This window comes from Montipora foliosa, chromosome 5, assembly GCF_036669935.1.
Source record: "Montipora foliosa isolate CH-2021 chromosome 5, ASM3666993v2, whole genome shotgun sequence".
NCBI classification, from domain to species: Eukaryota; Metazoa; Cnidaria; class Anthozoa; order Scleractinia; family Acroporidae; genus Montipora; species Montipora foliosa.
In genome coordinates, this window is record NC_090873.1 from 34,204,419 (window position 1) to 34,224,418 (window position 20,000).

At 40.3% G+C, this 20,000-nt stretch overlaps 2 protein-coding genes across 2 annotated transcripts in view; both read left to right on the forward strand.

The window, feature by feature from the left end:
• Nucleotides 1–2,962, forward strand: part of LOC138004022 (elongator complex protein 6-like) — a 9,308-nt gene extending 6,346 nt beyond the window's left edge. Inside the window, exons 5-7 of the mRNA XM_068850413.1 lie at nt 408–597; nt 2,206–2,358; nt 2,706–2,962. Coding sequence (XP_068706514.1) covers nt 408–597; nt 2,206–2,358; nt 2,706–2,825 — 463 coding nt within the window. The 3' untranslated portion in view covers nt 2,826–2,962. The remainder of the gene's footprint in view (nt 1–407; nt 598–2,205; nt 2,359–2,705) is intronic.
• An 11,698-nt stretch (nt 2,963–14,660) lies between these two features.
• Nucleotides 14,661–18,584, forward strand: LOC138002638 (fibroblast growth factor receptor-like). The gene is made up of 7 exons (XM_068848642.1): nt 14,661–14,820; nt 15,995–16,117; nt 16,393–16,463; nt 17,241–17,281; nt 17,356–17,455; nt 18,214–18,316; nt 18,483–18,584. Exons 1-7 carry the CDS (start codon nt 14,797–14,799, stop codon nt 18,582–18,584), a joined length of 564 nt encoding a protein of 187 aa, XP_068704743.1. The 5' UTR covers nt 14,661–14,796.
• The last annotated feature ends 1,416 nt before the right edge of the window (nt 18,585–20,000 follow it).

Here is a 20,000-nt window from a genome sequence, read left to right on the forward strand (position 1 = left end):
CACTTTGCAGATTCGCTATCTTTACTTTTAATTTACGAAAAAATGTTGGCTTTGTTACAAAGCTGGAAACCTTTCCTTAAGGTTAAAAGAATTCTCAGCCTCTAGTCACTCGAAATACTTCAATCTGGCAGCCAGTCGTCTGGCCACCAATGTAAACTCTCCACCAGAACGGCAAAGATCAGCTTATCTTCATTGAACAGGACGCACTTCGATCGATAGTCCCAGTCGTTCTTTCGTTTATGGTTAAGAAATTCAAAACCTTCACATAACAAATGCGACGCCCTTCACGCAGCATAGTTGAGAACTGAATAATCAGAACAGTCAACGACACACCTCTTGGTGGCGAAGTGACCGTAAACCGTATAAGAGCTCTCCTCGGCCAAGGGCCCTTTCTTCTTTCTTTTTAGAAACCAGAACTTTACCCTTCAGCCATTGTATAACAGAATCAAGTCTTCAATGATTGATACAGTGGGGCAGAGCCCTTGTCTATTGCTAATTGATGATTTAACAGCTCTTATATCCATTGGCGTTCGTGTGCAAGAGATAGCTGATTTTACTCATTACTGCTCGACTTTGATGTGCTTCTCTCCAGCGCTGGTATGCAAAGCAAACAGGAAAACAAATAAGTCTAGCTTTAACCGAAGGAAACCGCACGATCTTGACTATACAATTTGGAATTAATAGGTACGACTTACCGTTTATAAAACTTTAGCCTTTAGCTATAGACCTTTAGGGAAATCCAATTCGGAACCCTCGAGTATCTATTAATTCTAAGTTATACGGGAATATCGTGATATTTCCTAGTTATGTCAATCGGCCTGCTCCCGTCTGACCTTGTAGCTCAGTCGGTATAGCAGCGGTGATCTAACCCCACCCTGGTCAAAGATTTTCTTTGTCCTTGTGTTGGGCTAACGCTCACATGGTTCATATGGGGTACAAAGCTAGCACTTTACATTACACTCTAATCAGTTAAGTATGAAGAGCTTTACTGTTGTTGGTATTTTTTGTTTACAACAAAAGGCATTGCTTACGCCCATTTTTGGCCTTGCAGACGAAATCCTTGAGAATTTTGTGATATTTTCTAACGGGCCCCAGGTTCTTTTTAATATCGTTGCGAAACTCGTTTACGTGATCGATTTGGAGTGGCCAACCATGCAGCTTCGTTCGCTGCTTTCGTCAATACTGAAATGACCTATATTTTTTGTTCAGCAAAGCAAAAAAAAAAAAAAGACTTGCTGAAGGCATAGTCTATGCATGGCGATGGTTATGAAACTCGTCAAGTCTCTTTGTTTCGTGTTTTTGTCTGTATTTTTTGGCCTTGACGGTGCACAAAACGCACCTTCTTTCGAGAAGATAACCAATCAAATCTTCGATTAAATTGTGCGCAACTAATTTGCGAACCGATGCGAAGCGAAAAGAAAAGATAGTGCACTGTCACGGTCAATTCATACATCGATTGCGACAACATTGTTCTCGCTTTTGAAGGTCTTAAGGTCTTTCTGCAGGTACCGGAAAACATTGTATTTTTGGTCTCGGGCGTAGTCTTTATTTGGAGTTGTTTTGTTTTCTGTCTTTTCTTTTACGTAATCTCTGCTCCGGTACCTGCAGAAGCAACCAATTTTTGGAGAGCCTTGGGTTGATCCGAGGCTCTGGTGACGAGAATGCATAACTGTCGAGAATTTTCCCAACTTGCCGAGTGTTTTGATGAGGCCATGTAAACACGGAAAAAAGTCCTCTATTGTTTTTGTAAAATATTTCTCAAAAATAATTCGACAAATGAAGGGAAATGCGGAGTTTTTTTTTGTTTACCTCTTAATTGAAACAGATTTTCTTGATACACGCTCATATTTCCTACCAGCCAATCAAAACGCGCGTCTGACAACACACAACCAATCCAAATTCGTGTGATATCACAACCGTGTTTACATACTTTCACATAGCCTGCGTAGCACGGCGGTTTTAGTTGCTAAGTAATAATGGCGGGCGAGGGCAGAAAAACCGCGAGGAGATTTTTTCTCGCGGCTTCGCCACTCGTTCTCGCGCGCTTCGCGCGCGAATTTCGCGGCTTCGCCGCTCGTGCGCCCGGCTCGACAAAACCGCCATGCTACGCAGGCTAACTTTCACATAAACGCAGCTATTGACCAGTCGGAGAGTGCGCGTACTATCTTAGTTATTTTATAAATAAATACGATTTTGTTTGTAAAGGTGGATGGCTGTTTGGTCACCTTAGTGCATAATGACGGTGATGTCGATGACGAGGAGTCCCTGTTGCTGTGGAGACAGCTGTGCTATAGAGCTCATGTGGAACTTCATGTAAGAGGTCTCAGTAGTGGCTACTCCAAAGACGTGCATGGTCAGGTCAGTCTCACTCCCCAAAACCGATACGCGACGAGCACTAACAGCAGCCATGCAAGTGTGTGTCACATTTTGGTACATTTCCTTGATATCCTCTGCTAAACAACGACGTGTTAACGTTTTTCGGAGAACGTAATGGAACGACGACGACGACGATTAGTTTAGTTTTCTCGTGAAAAGTGCCCTTAATCACTAACAGCAACCCTGCACGTTTGTGTCACATTTCCTTGATATCGTGTGCTAAACAACGACGTGTTAACGTTCTTCGGAGAGCCAGTAGTTATTTAAGTACTTTATTTTTTGACGTAAAATGCCTCCTGGATTAAAACACTTTTTTTTTACTCATGCAGCTCACCATAACCCAACGAGATGGAAACTCCATAAAGCACAAGAGAAGAGATATACAGTTCAAGATTCTCGAAAAAAATGTCATTTTCTTCGCACCAGGAACGTCAAAAGCTGTCTTATGACAAAAAAGTACAAAGAAAACTGAAATTGAGAAAATTCAACCCTGAAGTTGCAAGAGTGAATTATTAAAAAAAAAAAGGGACATGTGGGAAGGAGATTCTTGAAGAGGGGGGCGTTGGCTTTGCTGCCGGTGGCTTTGATCCCTCTTTGGTGATTGACAGGGTGGTCTCGAATTCATCTTCACCAAGGGCCCGTTTCTCGAAAGTCCCGCAACTTTACTGGGCATTTTCGGGTGTCACAATTCCCTTTGTATCTCAAGAACGGAGAGGATTTAAATCGTCAAACTTCACAGCCAGTTTTATTTTTGTTACCTTTAAAACATGTTAAAAGATAGACTTTTCGAGAAACAGGCCCTAGGCTTTGAAAACCACGGCAACTAGCCCTAGCTGCTAACCCGCGTTAGGTCACGTGAAGGTCCCGTGAAGGTCCCGAGCTCAGGCAAATTCGCGCTCACGAGAAGGTTCGACTCTGTTTTTTTGGGTGCCTACTTTTCTATTAGAATGTAACATGTAAAAACTCTTTTTATTTACTCGAGGTACAAAGAAATAATTTATTGTTGTCAAATACCATGACCACCTCGAGATTTAGATAGCACTTATCCAATAGTTCGCGCTAACAATTCTTCCAGTAACTCGACCCGTTTGCCTCCGACCAATTGGATTTGCTACAATTATAGACAAAAGTAGTTGGGAAGGTTATGTAAGTGAACCGCATCAGAGCTGTATTTCAAACCGCCGCTGTTAAAGCGCAAAAGAAATAGTTTCACCTTCTCTTATATAGCCCCCCATTCAATGTTGAAAGGTAACACAACAATTTCCCACTCAAACCATTCACTTTTGCACAAAATTGAATGAGGCGGGGGGGGGGGGGGGGAGGGGGGAGAGAAGCAATGAGGACGTCAAAATTGCTAACCCTTCCTAGCGGTTTTGTCTATGATTGTAGGTCTATTTGACGAACCTCTTACTAACCGAGCACGAGTGCCGTATTGGGGAATACTGGCCCAAGGTCGTGGCATACAAAAACTACTGGGGAGATAATTGTTTCATTTGCCAGTCGCGGAGGGCCAATATTCACCAGTAGGGTCCCGAGCAAGTGAGGTTAGTAAGTTGTTTATTGTATGACATCGTTTCTTTAAGCATAAATAAGTAATTTTTTTTAACCACATATCGCATATGAGCGATAGCTCGTTTAAATGCAAATGTGTCATAAAAATTACAATGTGATGATTTAGATAATCTTACATGTACAAGTAATGATTGAAAAATATATAACTTAGATCAACTGAAGTGAATAATAACCTATTACAATAATTAATAATTTAATAAAAGAAAATGTTGGTAATTAGACTGTCTATTTACAAAACATACAGTTGCAGTCATACGATGAAGACAACTGTATGTTTTGTAAGTTCTTCCGAAATGTAGAAAGGGATTCTGACATCCTTATTTTGTCTGGTAGATTGTTCCATTGTTTACTAGCCTGGTACGTGAAAGAATGTTGCATATAAGATGAGGTTAGTCTTGGAATAACAACCTTAAGATGGTCCCGTAGGCTGTAACCGTTGTTACGCAGGATAAACATGTCCCGAATGTAGTTCGGTGCCTGGCCATAGCGGTCTCAAGTTACGGTCAGCAATCATAACAGGGAGCATGCGTTTTGCAAAGCGCCGTCAAGGCTACTATTGACCAACGGAAGAAGTCTCCTTTCTCTTTGTCCTTCAGCCAAGCAAATGAAAGAGAAAAGAGACCTCTTCTAAAAGGAAACAAAGCCACTTTCAGTGATCACTATTAGCTGTTGATGGTTTCAAGTACTTTCCGACTTTCCGTGATTTTTTACATTCCAACGGTTTATAAGTGTAAAAACGTAAGTTTTTCTTTGTGTCTTAGCTCATGGTTTGTTTTCGTTGTTTTCCGTCATCCAAGAGCTTGTCTGGTTATGACACGCGATATGAGCCAATTTCAGAATCACACATTACGCTATTTTGTGTTTGTCCCTCATGCATTGCTTGAAAAGTTTCTTGATCATCTCGCCACCGAGAAGACTTCCCATCAACCAACTTTTCACCACAAACTAATGTTATCAAGCTACGACATTAGGGAGCTTTAGCACGCGCGTTTTGAGACGCTGACGGCAACCGGAAAGGAGCATTTTGCGTCCAGGACAGTGTTGTCTCCCAAATTTTTACACTAATCAACTCTTATGGAGAAAAGATACTTGGCGATGTAAATGTGGTTGTGTTAAGACAAGTGAAAAGGGAAAACACCTCGCTTCCGGTTGAGACACTCTGGGAGACACCACCGTCCTGGCACGCGAAATATCCTCTTCCGGTTGCCGCCCGCGTCTCAAAAAGGCGCGTGCGTAAGCTCCCTAATGTCACCCTCGAAGAACGGAAAATACTTTGCGGCGATATAACTGGTAGCGATACTTCAATCGGGGCGAAATGACTAATGCTCAGCCACTGCGGAACTGAGAGGAAATCTGGCTTCTACACCATGCGAAGTTTTACGTTTAATTAAGCTACCCAGTTTAGAAGGAACCATTGATGACAACCGCGCGTTGTGGTAAATAACGATGCGATTTGACGAAGTCACATAAACCAAAGCGGGACGATTTTTTCCCGGCGAAAACGCGTACATGCCAGCGCAGAAGAAAGAAGACGTTTTCATTAAACTTAAACTGCACCATATTCTTCCGATGATCGATAATGTAGGTGTTTCCATTCCAGGAACATAAAGCAATTTTTTCATCTCCATCCTGTGTAATATCAAGTTTAGACATCGCAAAGATGCCGTAATTTCCCGGCTCCACACGTACTAGCCAATGTTGCTTATTGTCATGAATGAATATCAGGTGACCGTCTTGTGTACAAAGTGCAAGGTACCCCTGGCGTTGACCGGCTGAGAGAGACGCGTTTGTCGCGGCGCTGTCGCTTTCGTGGCATTTAAGGGTTATGAGGTTGGTTGGGATGCCTTTGTTTCGTGCTCGGAGGACTGGTAACTGGTTGAAAATGGCTGATGACGGAGAACTTGATGTCTGGAAAATAGAATATTTCGCGTTTTTACTAAGTTATCTAGTTGGAGGCGCGCTGGTGCTTAATGCAAGAAGCCGAGGATGACGACGGCGGCTACAACGAGAACGTTGTCTCAGGGCCTGGACAAACGGGAAATGTTTGGCGTTGGAAACAACATCAAACAATGTTTGGTGACCAAACACGCTGATGTTGAAGTCAGTGGCCAAACGGTTAAAACCCGCGTTCGATCTAACTCAGATCAACTGAATTCCACAAGTAAAGAACTATGGGTCACAAATACGTAAAAAAACACGTGGAAACAAGCGACTGAGCAAGCGTGGTACGCATGCGCGTGCCAAACAACGAACAAAACTTCGCCCATCAAACGCGAGAACAAAAGAAATGTTTTAACGAGTTGTTTGATGGAATGTGTGATGGCCTTCAAATTTTATCAAACACGATCAAACAGCACCAACAAGGTGGCCAAACGGTAAAATGGTTGGTCACTACACAATGTTTGATGTTGCTTAAACGCCAAACATTTCTCGTGGTTGGCCACGCCCTATAAGTATTTTTTCCGTTATTGTAATAATTTCGCGATTACTCCAAGTACGTTCGGCATGCAAGTATTGCGGAATCATTCCAGGATTAGAATTGTTATGAACGGTACCGGTGTGGATACTTGGAGAGGAAATTGAAAATTTGTCTTCATGAGCTCGTGTACTCCAAATAATCTCAAACATAGGGACATATCACGTCGTTGTTAGGACGAGGACGGCAAAGAGAGAGGAAATTTGAAACTTTGTCTTCATGAGCCTATAACGTCGGTTAGGACGAGGACGGCAAAGAAATGTATCAAAAGGTGAAACGAACATGAGGGGCGTGCACAGCCGGTCTTGCTTTTGTGGCGCTCTCTTCGTCGTCGTTGTCGGTGGCCTTGCGTTAGCTCCCTACACAATGCTCCTAAATATGCAAAATAAATACAATTTCTGGCCCGAGTTGCTCGAAGCATGGTTAGCGCTAACCGGCGTTAAATACCATGAAAACCTACAGGTTTTGATACCTCTTAAGGGGGGTGGCACTTAACTACAGAAAGACAATGGTTACCGTAAGAAGCTTTTTAGGCGAGAGCCCTTCAAAAAGGATTCGTATGGATGGTTTGTTAAAGTAACTTCTTCAATAAAAATCTTGCATCGCTTCCATCACAAAGCGCATGCGCAACTAGTCCCAGTCCTCTACAGTGCGTTTCAGTGAAGAGGCGGTTTTTTCACCGGATGGGAACCGTTCTACATTTTTCGTAAACTGTAGTATGGGATTTCTATTTGGAAATGAACTGATATTTTGAAAAGTGTATTAAAAAAAAGCCTTATAACGTCATAACTTTTTTGAGAATTTTTTTTTTAATCCATGCTACAGACTTAGTGTTAGAATGCTCTCATACTGTTGCGTTAAAAATGTATCAAAAGCATTGTTAACTCGCTGAATTTTTAGGCGTTTCTGTTTTGGTCACGTGTTTTATCAAATATGGTTGTGAGTCGAACCAGACAATGAAATGTTAAATAGAACACACCTGGCAAAAAAAGGATAACTGTAGAGTTAAAGGGACTCGAGAAATGACTATTTGAAGGGGTCCATAGCAACGGTTTGGTCGTTAAGAGCCACCCCCCTTAACTAATGGTTAACGAAACCAAGCTCCGAGCAAACGGCACCAGGTCTCCTCGAATAAGACGGGTAAACTCTGGGACCGGCCCCCTGCGCATCTGGGATGTAAAAACTGTTCTTATAAAAGCTTGAAAACTCTGTCATTCTAAATTGTCTCTCTTTCTGCGGGAAGTTGCCCAATATCTGTAGGTATTATAGACAAGAAATGAGCTTACATCAAACAAGTTTCTTTGATTAATTTCAGCCTCACATTTGCCCCGCGCTGTAAATGCAGCCAACACAATGCTAAATCCTTCAGTTATGATAGTGAATTTGGCGCGACGTTTATCGAGGTACGATTCCAATAAAATTGAATTGGTTACGACGATAGCGCAACTTTTAAATTGACCTAAAGATGCTCGACTCGACTCTCCTACTTTCTCCTCTCTGCTCTCCTCTGTGTAACCAGGAGCCTTGTTGAAAAAGCCCCAGGTGGGAGAAAAGTTTTTCTCGTCTTTCCGGGATATCGTCGTATATGTTACATCGTATATGTTGCATAAACTTGCTGGAACCTATTTCAAAAAGCCACGAAGATTTATTGGTTTTTCCGATTTTGACGCGGCAATCTGTCTGGCAGTTGTCCTTCCGCTTGACTTCGACTAGTTTCCTTTCCCTCGCGGCTGATTACCTCAGAAAGGATATAATAAATATCTTGGTCCGTACTGTAAAATTAAGGATCCTCGTCCTCGGGTCCGTAATTTTACAATACGGACCGAGAAGACTAGGTTGATAAGAGGTATAACCTTCACAAGGCCCAGTTGGTCAAAAGCCGATTGACACAAATCCGCGATCAAGGGTGAATTAGATAAGAGTGTTGTGATGGCCTGGGTGGGCTCCCCAGCACAGTCACAAATGAGTCTATTTTTAGAATACCCGTTCCCGCGAAAAAAAACATAGCAGAAGCGTCACGCGTGACATGGCTTCTTCTGATTGGTTAAAATTGGCGTCCCTTCGTTTGTTTCGTGTGCAAAGTGTATCTAAAAATAAATCCATTTGTGACTGTGCTTGGGTAAGACCGCAAAGTGATAGATCAACGCAGTCTTACCGAATTCACTCTTGTCCGCGATCAAATACAAACCTAGGCTTGAGTTTTCCAGTGAAAAAAGCCTTAACCTTGCAATTTGACGCCGTGACGGAAAGAAAAAGTCTAGTCAATTTTAGAGGCAAAATAATTATCTTGAGGAACTTTTTCTGATCAGAAAATAGACAGCAATTTAACTTTCCCGCAATCCAGGATAAGCTTAATCAGCCTTTGAACGGCTATAGTCAGCCCATCTCTATTAAAGACTCTCTATGACAAAAAAACTGGGTTGCTTGGTTGTTTGCTTTGCTTTGGCTCTTGTCTTTCACCCCGATTAGTTTAAGTGTCTATTCGCTTCCTAATGGACCCCTTAAAAAATCAATTCTCCTTGTTGTTTCTTATGGATTTGCCAACACTCTATGCTAACTAAAATCCACTACAAGTGACCCCAAAATTTTAAAGCCTTCATTTAACAAAACAAGACATTCTTGCTTATTTATTTTAAAATGGAACTGTTTCCAATTTATCATGTGCTCCGCCATGATTACTAACTTTAAAATTTTGAGCGGAGAGAACTGGATCGAACAGTAGAAAATGCTGTCAAAGGAGCTCCCATGGTTTTTAAGAATGCAATGGGTGTGTACGTAGCTCATACTATACCGCACAGGCGTTTTCGGCTGATTTCAGACTCATTTGAACACTTGTGATTTGGCAGCTATTAGGTAATAAGCTTGCGAATTTTTGTGCTTTACAATTGGTCCAATTTAAGCTGGTGATACTCAGTACATATGATACGGCTAATCCCTGTTTCCCTAGAGATCCCAACCCGTCATGACGGTAGTCCCGTTTCTGAAGACTCAACTGTCACGCACTTGAGTGAAGATAGGCGGATTCACCAAAGTAAACTTATACCCAAAGTAGTAAACCAGCCACTTTTGGATAAAAATGACAGAGTTCACAAGCTCAAAACTTTGACAGGACTCAGGTGTTAAGCCAACACTCTTTCTAAAATGTTAGGAAGAAAACAAAGGAAAGTGATTTTTTTCTTTACTGTGGTGAGGAATCCATTTGGAAGCAGTCGTTTGTTAAGAATTTTTCCCAAAATTACTGGCACACTTCACTATACCTGCTCTCCTGACATCTCGCGTTTGTTTAGGGAAGATGCTCAGCAGATAAATTAGCATTAATGTTCCGATACCTGGCTGCGATGCGCAAACGAGTATATCTCAATTATTCACTGACATCAAATCCATCCATCAAGAGAATTAATCTGGTTTATGACAGCCGTCCATCTGTTGAGTTGAATCATATAATCGGCCAAGCTACACAAAACTTCTTTGGATAATCGTTGCCATGATGAAGCGATCCTTCTCTTCTACTTGTGATCTCGCTCACTGGTTCGGGTCATTTCTTTTTATTTCTTCCTGTTTTGATGGTTTCCTTTCCTTTGTCTGTAGGTGTGTTCCACACATTATGACCTGATTTTCTTTAGTGAATTCTTTTGTTATCATTCTGTCTTGTTTGCTTGCGAGCTTGATTATCGGAACTGGACGCTTGTGCATGACCCTTCATTACATCTTGTTTTCATTGTTTTCACTGAACACAAGCGAATCATAAACCTCAGCCACACATCAGAACAAAGGAGAGTTCCTCACCCATTTTAAGTGTACTTAACGCCGCTGGAACTTCAGAATGCAGAAGATTCTTAGTGATATTAGGAATATGCTTATTCTGGCGGCTTTGGAATCCAGGTATTGCCGCAGGTAGTCTGGCAGGAATAGCGATTGATTCCTGCTAACAATGTGACATCGCCACCATCTGTGAATCCTAGTTGAGTGTCTTTGTAGGGGAAATCTGAAACGTAAGGGTTTCTGGATCGATGACACTCTTGCGGGTAACTATAGATGCAACGTGCCCAGGTACCACGCTCGTGGTATCAGCATGCCTAATTAATATAGGACTTCCAGCTGGGGTTTTGAGCCAGGAAGGCAATGACTAGAATAAAAATTACATTCCATGTTGCATCTGTTCTAGCAACAAATCACACGGATGACCGTTCAACTAATGTGGTAAGAATAAAAAGTATGGGCCACCAATGGTGCAAATTGGGTTCTGACCGTGTGTTATTGATGTTCTTAACATGATTTTGACATCTTGCTGTGACCTATTACACTACATATCATGCATTTGCATGTATGGACCACTTCCCCTCAGGGGCTTTTCAGTGTCAATTGCAAAAATAAATAGCAGAAATAACAGAATACGACTATAGCATTTATCTCTGTGAGTTCTCCAAAACCCTGTGCTTTGTGTGCACCTCCTGCTCATAGCTCTTCTTTGCACACGGGAGTCCATTTTTTATGCACAAATTTCAGTGAATGATGATATCATGTCTGGGCTTTTATCATCTTTCTGTTCTAAGCGGGTACATTCTGACAACATATACCCAATTGTTTTATTTTGTTTTCTTTGATTTCAAACCAAGCTAGTCCGTAAGGCAAAATTTGTTGTTGTTGTTGATGATGATGATGATGATGATGATGATGATTATTATCATAAGGTCTTGATAGTAGCAGAAAAGCAAACAATTTTAAGAAAAGGACGAGACATTTGACTTTATAAAACATGTTTCGACAGAGAAACATCTGCCATTTTTTGACATTAGCATTTTCTATTATAAATCCAGCTTCCATCACTTTGTATTCTGCCTAACTGAGGATGGCAGAAGTTTCTGTCGAAACATGTTTAATATTAACTCTAAGGTTTCGTCGTTTTCTTAATATTATAATAGGGTATAATATCATCGTCATTGTTATTATTATTATCATTATCATTATCATTATCATTATCATTATCATTATCATTATCATTATCATTATCATTATCATTATCATTATCATCTTCTTTATCATTATCATTATTGTTTGTTAAAGTCGTATCTTAGTGTCGGTGACTGTCTTATTTTCCGTTTCAGTTGCAAAGCCAACTGAATATTCGGTGAAAAGCCCTAGGGTCATGCCCATCGTCTTTATCTGCATTTTTGGAACGTTGGGAATCGGGAGCGTAGTAGTTTACTTTCTCTGGTATCGAAAGTTAAGAAGACGAATAGCTGAGGGTACGTGATCATAGGTTCTCAAAACGAGTGCAAATGAAATAAACAAGAACTATAACCATCAACACTTGTACTTATGTAGCACTCCTTCGACGGTCATTTTTCCTATAGTTTAATTAGCAAGGTGAACAGTTATATTGATTGAATATAAAAAGTGTAAAAGTACCTCGATTTGATGTCTTCCCGGAAGACAATCTAATTTCAACAGCGTATCAAGTTAAAATTCAGTAAATATTATCAATAGCCCATTTCCGAATTGCCGTTTGCCTCGGTTTCAAAGCGAGTACTGGTGCACAACCATTCCAATGGAAACGAATGGTGTATTTTCATTCATATCAAGCTCATTAACATATTAATGGTTTAGCACCAAGACTCGTTTTGAACCAGAGGTAAACAGCAACTCGGAAATGGCACATTGGATCTCAATTCCGGGTTAACGCTCTTCTTAAAGGAACATCTAAAACACAATCGTTCTGAAAACGCATCGACGTTGTAAAAAAGAAGATTCTGTCTCTCTATTAGATATAAAATATGTTAAACATTTGTTTATAGGCGCAAGAAAGAGACAACACTGCAGACAGGCAGACGCCTTCAGAGGATCAAGACTGGATACGTCTCGAGAAAAAAGAGACATCGGACAACATTTATGACAGCATTGACAGTACTCTCGCTTCTCCTTTAGTAGCACAAAGAGCTGTAGGCCGAGAAAACGTTCCCCTATTAGGTGCTTTTATAGTTCTCTGTATAATTTTTTATTATCATACTGACGACAAAAGTGCAAGAAAAAATAAAATTAACAATTTATACATGCTCAGCAGAGGAAAATGCGAAGAATTTTCATTCATTTTAAATAATAATATTGAACTTTATTAGGTGTCAACTCTATTTAGCGCTGGGGCACTATTCATAGTATGTACACTGCACATGTGCAGAAATCAACTCAACTCAAATCATTTCAGTTTTTGAAAAGAGGGGGCAACCGGAACACCCGTGTAAAAACATCTCGGAGCACAGTAGAGAACCAACAAACTCAACCCACATATGACACCTGGAAATTGAATCCGAGACCCGGGAAACAATGTTGGTAGGCAAGCGATCTCACCGCTGCTCCATCCCTGCTCCCTAATCATAAATCTTGAGTTTGGCACAATAATAAACCCAAAAAACTAATCATAAATCTTGTATCTGCATGTCAATTACCAGCTTCGTCATAACAAAAAGACTAAATCCCAGCAGCCCTGTTTGCTTATTTAGTGCAGCCATACCTCAGAAAAGTACGTCTTGCCTTTGTCGTTTAATAGTTCTTCAGGACAAAGTACATGTAATTCCTTCCATTTTTCCTCCCAGGTGGGGTTGGTAGTAATCAGCTTGACATGCCCAGAAGAGATTTGCCTCCTATACCCAATGGTCATATCCCGCCCAGAAGGCCTCCAAAACCTAATAAGAAAGAACAAGCAGAGGAACAATTGAGATGTGTTTGTATACATAACAGCCATGAAAGCGCTGAAAGCAATGATAACTTACTTATTCACCAAGAAACCGCTGCAAACTCCGGAAAGGTAAATCTACCTTATTTCTTGTAATAATTTCTGTAATGAAAATTGCAATCTACAGAATGCCTATTAAATTGCATGTTTCATTTTGTTGAGACAATGAATATTTCCTGTAAGTTCAGATTTTCCTGTTAAATTTTAGAGATTTTCGCTGTCTTTTGTTCCGAATTGTACGGAACTTGAGGGATGAAACTCTCCGGAGTTGGAAAAAGCAATCGGTATCTGTCCATGACAAGGAAAATCAGCTGGAGCCATAACTACTCACGAAAATAAATGTTATTTATTCAGGTTCGATTCTTTACTGGATTATAAATGCTTTTAGCAATCAAGTACTGATAAAAAATATAACATGACAGACCCTATTCTCACGACAAGTGTAACATGTTTTTGCTCACAGAAGAAGCATTCATTTGCCGAAATGTCCCGACATTGAAGAAAACTGGCGAATTGATTTTCAAAGACTCCAGGTGTTCGAGGATGAAAAGCTTGGAGAAGGAGCGTTCGGGATTGTTCGGAAGGGAAAATATCATGCAAAGAATGGACAAACATTAGACGTGGCCGTGAAACAGCTAAAAGGTGACCACATTGCTTTTCAAACTGATTTCAGTAAGACTAAACTAAGCCTCCCTACGTTTTAAGTTTTAAGTTAAAAAAGGTGAGAAAATTTAATTCAGAATTATTTCTAACAGCGTAGAAAGGATGATTTCAATACGGATGTGTTGGGAAGGAGGCGACCAGATGGGTTTACACTAGGTGTCGTATGTCAAACTGAATAGTGAGGAGGGTTGACGCTACGGTGAAGGTCCTCGCCTTACATCACAAAGTGTTTCTGGTTCGAGGTCATTTGTTAGCCAGTGAACAGCCAATGCGGGGGAAAGAAGAGCCAGCATTCAAGCCATCGCTTTTTGAATTCCTATGAAGCCCTTCGTAAGAGTGGTTATCTCAGATAATGTTTGTTGACATTTTCGTTGACTCGATTAGTTCGGTTTTTTGAGACAAAGCACACTACGAGTTGTCCCCTTTCGAGGGGTGGCTTGGGTGAAAGATCTTCTTTCATTTGAGCATTTGTGATCATTTATATATGCATAGATACCGCAGGTGTTTCTGATGACTCCGACCTCTTGAATGAGATAAAGATCTTCAAGCAGGCTGGGCAACATCCCAACATTGTCAATTTTGTGGGGGAATGCACAAAGAGTGGTAAGTTTTGAAACAAAATTCCAAAAATACAATATCACAGTCTGAACACTCAAAGGAATTCAATGACTTGAAATTAAATTTATACCGAACTGAAAATCTTTGAACTGACATCTCAGACTCTCAGGTTTTTTCATTTACAGGTAAAAGACAATTCATTAGATGAATATGTTTTTAATAATTCAGTGGTAAATAGATGATTATATTTTTCAGACAAGATTCTCTTGGTTACTGACTGGTTCATGGAAAAAGCCTTGAAGTTTTCTTGAAATCCAAGAAGAACGAATTCCCAGATAACCAACCAAGAAAATATGAAAACGTACGGTTTGGGTTAAGCGATCGTCATTTACTAGAAATAGCGCTGCAAATCGCCCTTGGAATGAAACACTTACAAGAGAAAAAGGTAGGCTGGTATTCACTCAGTTTTTGTCGAAAAGTTATGAACCTGGCGTAACTCTTACAAGATGTTCTTCTCTGAACAAAAAACAAGTCAGGTCTATCTTCAAATTTCAAAAGTGTGTTGCTTATTATTAAATTTCATTTCAAGCTTGCGGTTGATCATAAGAAATGGCTTTTTTTTATTATTTTTATTTTTCTATTTGAACAGTCTTCCATGCTACTAGAGAGATCTAGCATTGCGTTTCATGAAACGCGAACGGCGAAACTGACCAGGGGCCCGTTTCTCGAAAGTCCCGAAAAGCCATTTGTCAACCTGCTAACCGCTTGTCCAGAAAAGCCGACCTTTTAACATGTTTTCAAGGTAACAAAAAGCAAACTGTTTGTTAAGTTTGACGATTCCAGTCCTCTCCGTTCTTGAGATACAGAGGGAATTGCGACACCCAAAAATGACCCGTAAAGTTTCGGAACTTTGGAGGAACGGGCACCAGGTGATCATGATTTTCCAACCATTTTTTTTGCGTTTGTCGGTTGCTGCTTGCCGTTTCTACGTGAGTGTAGGCAATTTCGCCTTTGCCGTATACGTGGAACTTTCTTTTTCATAACAAGTCGTTTGTGGAAAACAAAGGACCACGAAAGCTTTTTTTCCGGTAGGTCAAAAATCACGTTTCGTGGTTATCGTTCAATTAACTGACTCCTTCCCGCAATTTGCTTCATGAACTCTCGTTGTCTCTCTGGTGACTCACAAACTCGAAACATCGAAACAGACAGGGATTGATTTTTTCATATACATGTATAGCGTCTTTTTCTACAAACAATGTTTAAAAAGACTTTGAGTTTTTGTGTTTGTTAACAAACTTTTCGACATTGACAGAGTCCATTCATCCGGGAGTCACGAAGAGCTAATGTCACAAGCTTCACTCCCTTTTATGTGAAACGTGAAACGGCAATCCGACGTTTTCCATTTCACGTAAAGGTGATGCAAAATCTCTCTATTATTAGAGAGAAGAGAGAGTTCGGTCGAGGATACTGAAACGTGTACACTACTCACATGTGTCTTGCATACAGTGCACTCTTGATCGAGTAATTATGGCGTCATTTTGCCCTTGATCCAGTCCTCAGTCCCTATAGGTCAGTTATGGTTGATTACTTAAATCGCCTAGGTCTGTTTCTCTCTTTAGTGCATTCATCGTGACCTTGCAGCCAGAAATGTGTTCATTGACCATAACCACGTGGCTAAGTTGGGAGATTTTGGCTTGGCACGAGACATTTCAAAGGATGGCATCTACACTCAAACCTCTAATGTAAGTATGAAAATGCAGCATTTACCCTTAGCGATTTTTGTATTTAGGCAAATGCGGTTAATTCTATGCGTCAAGCATTGTTGGGTCTTTAATGTCAAGTAAACCGCTCAGACATATAACCGCAAATCCAAAAGGTGTCCGGGCGAGTTCTTGTACATCAGCAGTTGGCTTTTACTGCTTTTTGCGTATCGACTTACGCTTATTTCAATCGATGACAAACAATAAACACCCTGTTCTTGCCTAATCACACACTTTTGCACATTTGTTTTCAATAGGACAGAGTTCCTTGGAGATGGCTATCCTTAGAATCATTGAAAGATCACAGCTATACTTATTGTAGTGACGTGTAAGTAACTGATCACCAGTCAGTTAACAATCTTATTAACTAATATGCTTTAGAATGCAAAGCTTGTGTTAGTTAAAGATAGTCAAAAAGCACAATTTACATGACATAAGAAAGTGTCGTTCATTGCACTTTTTCGTAAGAAAGTGTCGTCCATTGCAATTGCCCCAGTTTTCCGCCAAGTGTTTTGAACCCACTTTTATATATAAACACCAGTGACTGTATCAAGTGAACTTCCGCGCGAAAACATGATAACGATAACATGTTATTTTCACAAGTGAAAAGATCACTGTTGCTATGTTTACCTATAAAAATCGCGCCTTTCGATGCCTTACGTGAAATGATTTAGTACTTCATTGGTGTTTAATATAATAAATCATGAGAATATTGCATGGCCGCTTGGAGATACGAAATTTTTCTTCGACTGTTGAAAAATATTTCACTCGTTCCCTCGTGGAATATTTTTCAACACTCGAAGAGAAATTTCGTATCTCCAAGTGGCCATGTAATATCGTCTATGTAATTATCCTCAAGTTATGCGTTGTCATATTGTGTTGAGTGACTGAAGCGTTCTCGTGTCTCGTCTATTTCTCGTTGTCAGTAGTTATCTTTTCCAAATCTCGCTCTTTGTCATGCTACTATTAGAGAGCTTTAGATTCTACGAGAACGAGTACGAGATTTGACTTCCCATTTTTAGCGAAAATACTTATAAATTGTCCAGGTAAATGAGAGGATCACTTCTCTCAATTTAATTTGTGTCTGTTTTGTTCTTCATTACAGATGGTCTTTTGGCATTGTGTTGTGGGAAATTGCAGCTTACGGTGGGTTATTTTATTTTTTTCTTTTTTCAACGGAAAGAATGTAGATAGAATCAATGTCTATTATTTATTCCTAGGTGAACAGCCCTACCCTTTCATAGAGACTCCATCCGATCTCAAAACCTATCTCTCTCAGGGTGAAAGGATGTCCTCCCCTAAACATTGCTGCAAGAAGATGTAAGTTTAAAGTCTATGATCAAAAATCTCCCTAACTCTTTTTTTTTTCCCTTTGCATTTCAAAACTATGTTAATTAAACAGTAAAGTAACCCAAGTTTTAAGCCTTAATTTCGGAAAAAACTCTTGTTTATTCGGGAATTTTCCTTTTTTACCAAAATTGCTTGTAACCACGCAATCTGAACCACTTTCGATTTCTTAAATTTAATGGTCCGGCACTATTAAGTTTAAAATCTTGAGACGACTGAATCGAGGAGAAAATGACGTCAAAAACTCACTGGTTTAAACAATGCAATGCATGCGTTTGTACGCGACTGAATTAATGCGCAGCACGGGAGTCCCGGGCCATTCGGATTGGAAAGTATGTATGCAAAACTAACGTTTTGCATACATGTTAAACTGCATTTACAGGCTGAAATTTTAAGCTAGTGAGCGAAGTGACGTCAGTTTTTCCCAGGTTCAACTCTCTGAGATCCAGTCGGTCAGTTTTGAACGTGAGTAATGGCAGACGGTTAATCCAAAACTTATACTCAAAGTAAACAACCTTTGGATAAAAATCAAAGCTCAAAATTTTGCCTTTTAGGTGTTAAGCAAACACACTTTCAAAATCTGAAGAAAACAAGGAAGTGATTTTTTCATCGTTGGACCAGTTTAAGTTTCCGTTTCCGTTTCATTCGTCTATCTCTATCATCTTTGCTTTCGTGCAGAAAATCTACTCATTTGGTATTCACACGTGAATTCAGTTATTTCCCATTGGCAGGTATAAACTGATGTCCTCTTGCTGGGACGAAACTCCATCAGAGAGACCTACATTTGCTGCTATCGCTGAAAAGTTGAAGTCTTATTTAGAAAAGGTGCACAAGGTAGATATTGTCTTTCGATTCGCGTTGGTGTAAATCAAGTTTGACTGACTGACTGACCGATGAAATGGATGGCCTATTGAAAGACTCAGTGACTGAGAAAATAACTAACCGGCTGCCTGAGGAATTCAATTAACTGTGCCCTCGTTCTTTCATTAATTATTTTCAGATTGATTACGTGAATACAAGGCACGGTGAGGAATTCTTAGTGAGGCAGAGCATAAATGGCATCTCAGAGTCTTTTCCAAATGAAGTATCGAGGGTGAACTGAGTGTAAAAAGAGATTGTACCGGGGAGGAAAGGAGGTCTCTGACTTGGTGGCGTCAAAAGGGATAGTACCCACTGAGTTTTGGTGACAGTTTACACGAAAAACACAGTTTCTTTCTAAAGCGTCTTCACACATAAGCCTTTTCATCCTTTTAACATGTGAAATGTACATTTGTTTCCACGATCTTCGCCCCAGAGGAAACGTTGACACGATCCCTGAAATTTTGAAATTGCGTCCCCGTTCAACACCTCCTTGATGTCCATACCAAGATCTCTGCATGCGTTTTGCCAAACATCATCACAGCTCAAAATAACATTGTTCCAAACTTTACTTACAAGGCAGCACCTACATAAGAGACGGGGTCTAACCATTTCAACACGTGATAACTGAGTTCCAGGGGGGTAAACATTTGAAGTAGTCTCTTTTCACCAGTATCTCTAGTTTTGTGGACAAAAAACGTAGCTGCTCTGGTTTCGCTTATGTCTATGATATTCTCAATCACAGTATTTTTTTGAAGATCTGTAAAGTTTTAAAGACGTCGCACAGATCTTGCAGCCATGCTTCGAACCTCTTGGACATCTTTGTTTTGATTAGGACTTGACCCAGTCTTCCTCGGTCTAAATTTGACCATATACCGCTGGACGTTTATGGATCCACAGATTCAGCCATTTGCAATGTTCGCCGAGTTCAACTCTTTGATGAATTTTAGCGAAAAGTCTCCTCCCAAGGTATTTGTATCGTTATTTTTTTGATGATAATAATTTGCTAGTAGTAAGTGATCCTACATGGCTCTTTTTAAATGTCTCGTTTTTCCTTCTCTTATTAAGGACGGTTGCCTACTATTGTTATATAATTTGCACATACGTTCTGCGCATCAGTGTGCATCTCCAGATACTCGGGATCCTACCGGTAGCGCTTTCTAATGCAGGATATTTTGCGCTGCTTAAAACTATGTGAAGGAAGTCGAACTTAGCAAGTGCTCTTGGGGGGATCCCGTGTCGCTTGTCGGAAATTAAAGAAAGGATGTCGTTTGTCGCGATTTCACTTTACCTGCTTTTTGCTACTTTTAGGCCATGTCGCTTGTCGAATTTACCCTGGCAGAACCTCTTTAATGTGGAAAGGAGCGCCATTACATTGCTTTGTATTTTAAGCTGGTTACAAATATTGTTGATTAATTATCTTTGAAAAATGCGTGGTTACCCCCAATTTTCTCTTTTGCCATGGGTTTCAGTAACACTTGTTATGATCTGCTTTTCCCGCATATTCAGTAAACCGCGCAAAAATACCTGCGAATTAGTAGGCACCATCCTTAAGATGTTCCTAATCCTTTGCGATATTAAAGAGTTGGCAAAGAGTACAGAACGTGTTTCTGGGCGGGTAATGCTGATTGAAATGATGATGATGAGATGAAGACGACGT

Coding starts and splice junctions, on each gene's coding strand:
- LOC138002638 (XM_068848642.1), top strand. CDS start 14,797: ATGAAACACTTACAAGAGAAAAAG. Junction 14,821..15,994: donor AACACTTACAAGAGAAAAAG/GTAGGCTGGTAT, acceptor TTCTCTCTTTAG/TGCATTCATCGTGACCTTGC. Junction 16,118..16,392: donor TCTACACTCAAACCTCTAAT/GTAAGTATGAAA, acceptor TGTTTTCAATAG/GACAGAGTTCCTTGGAGATG.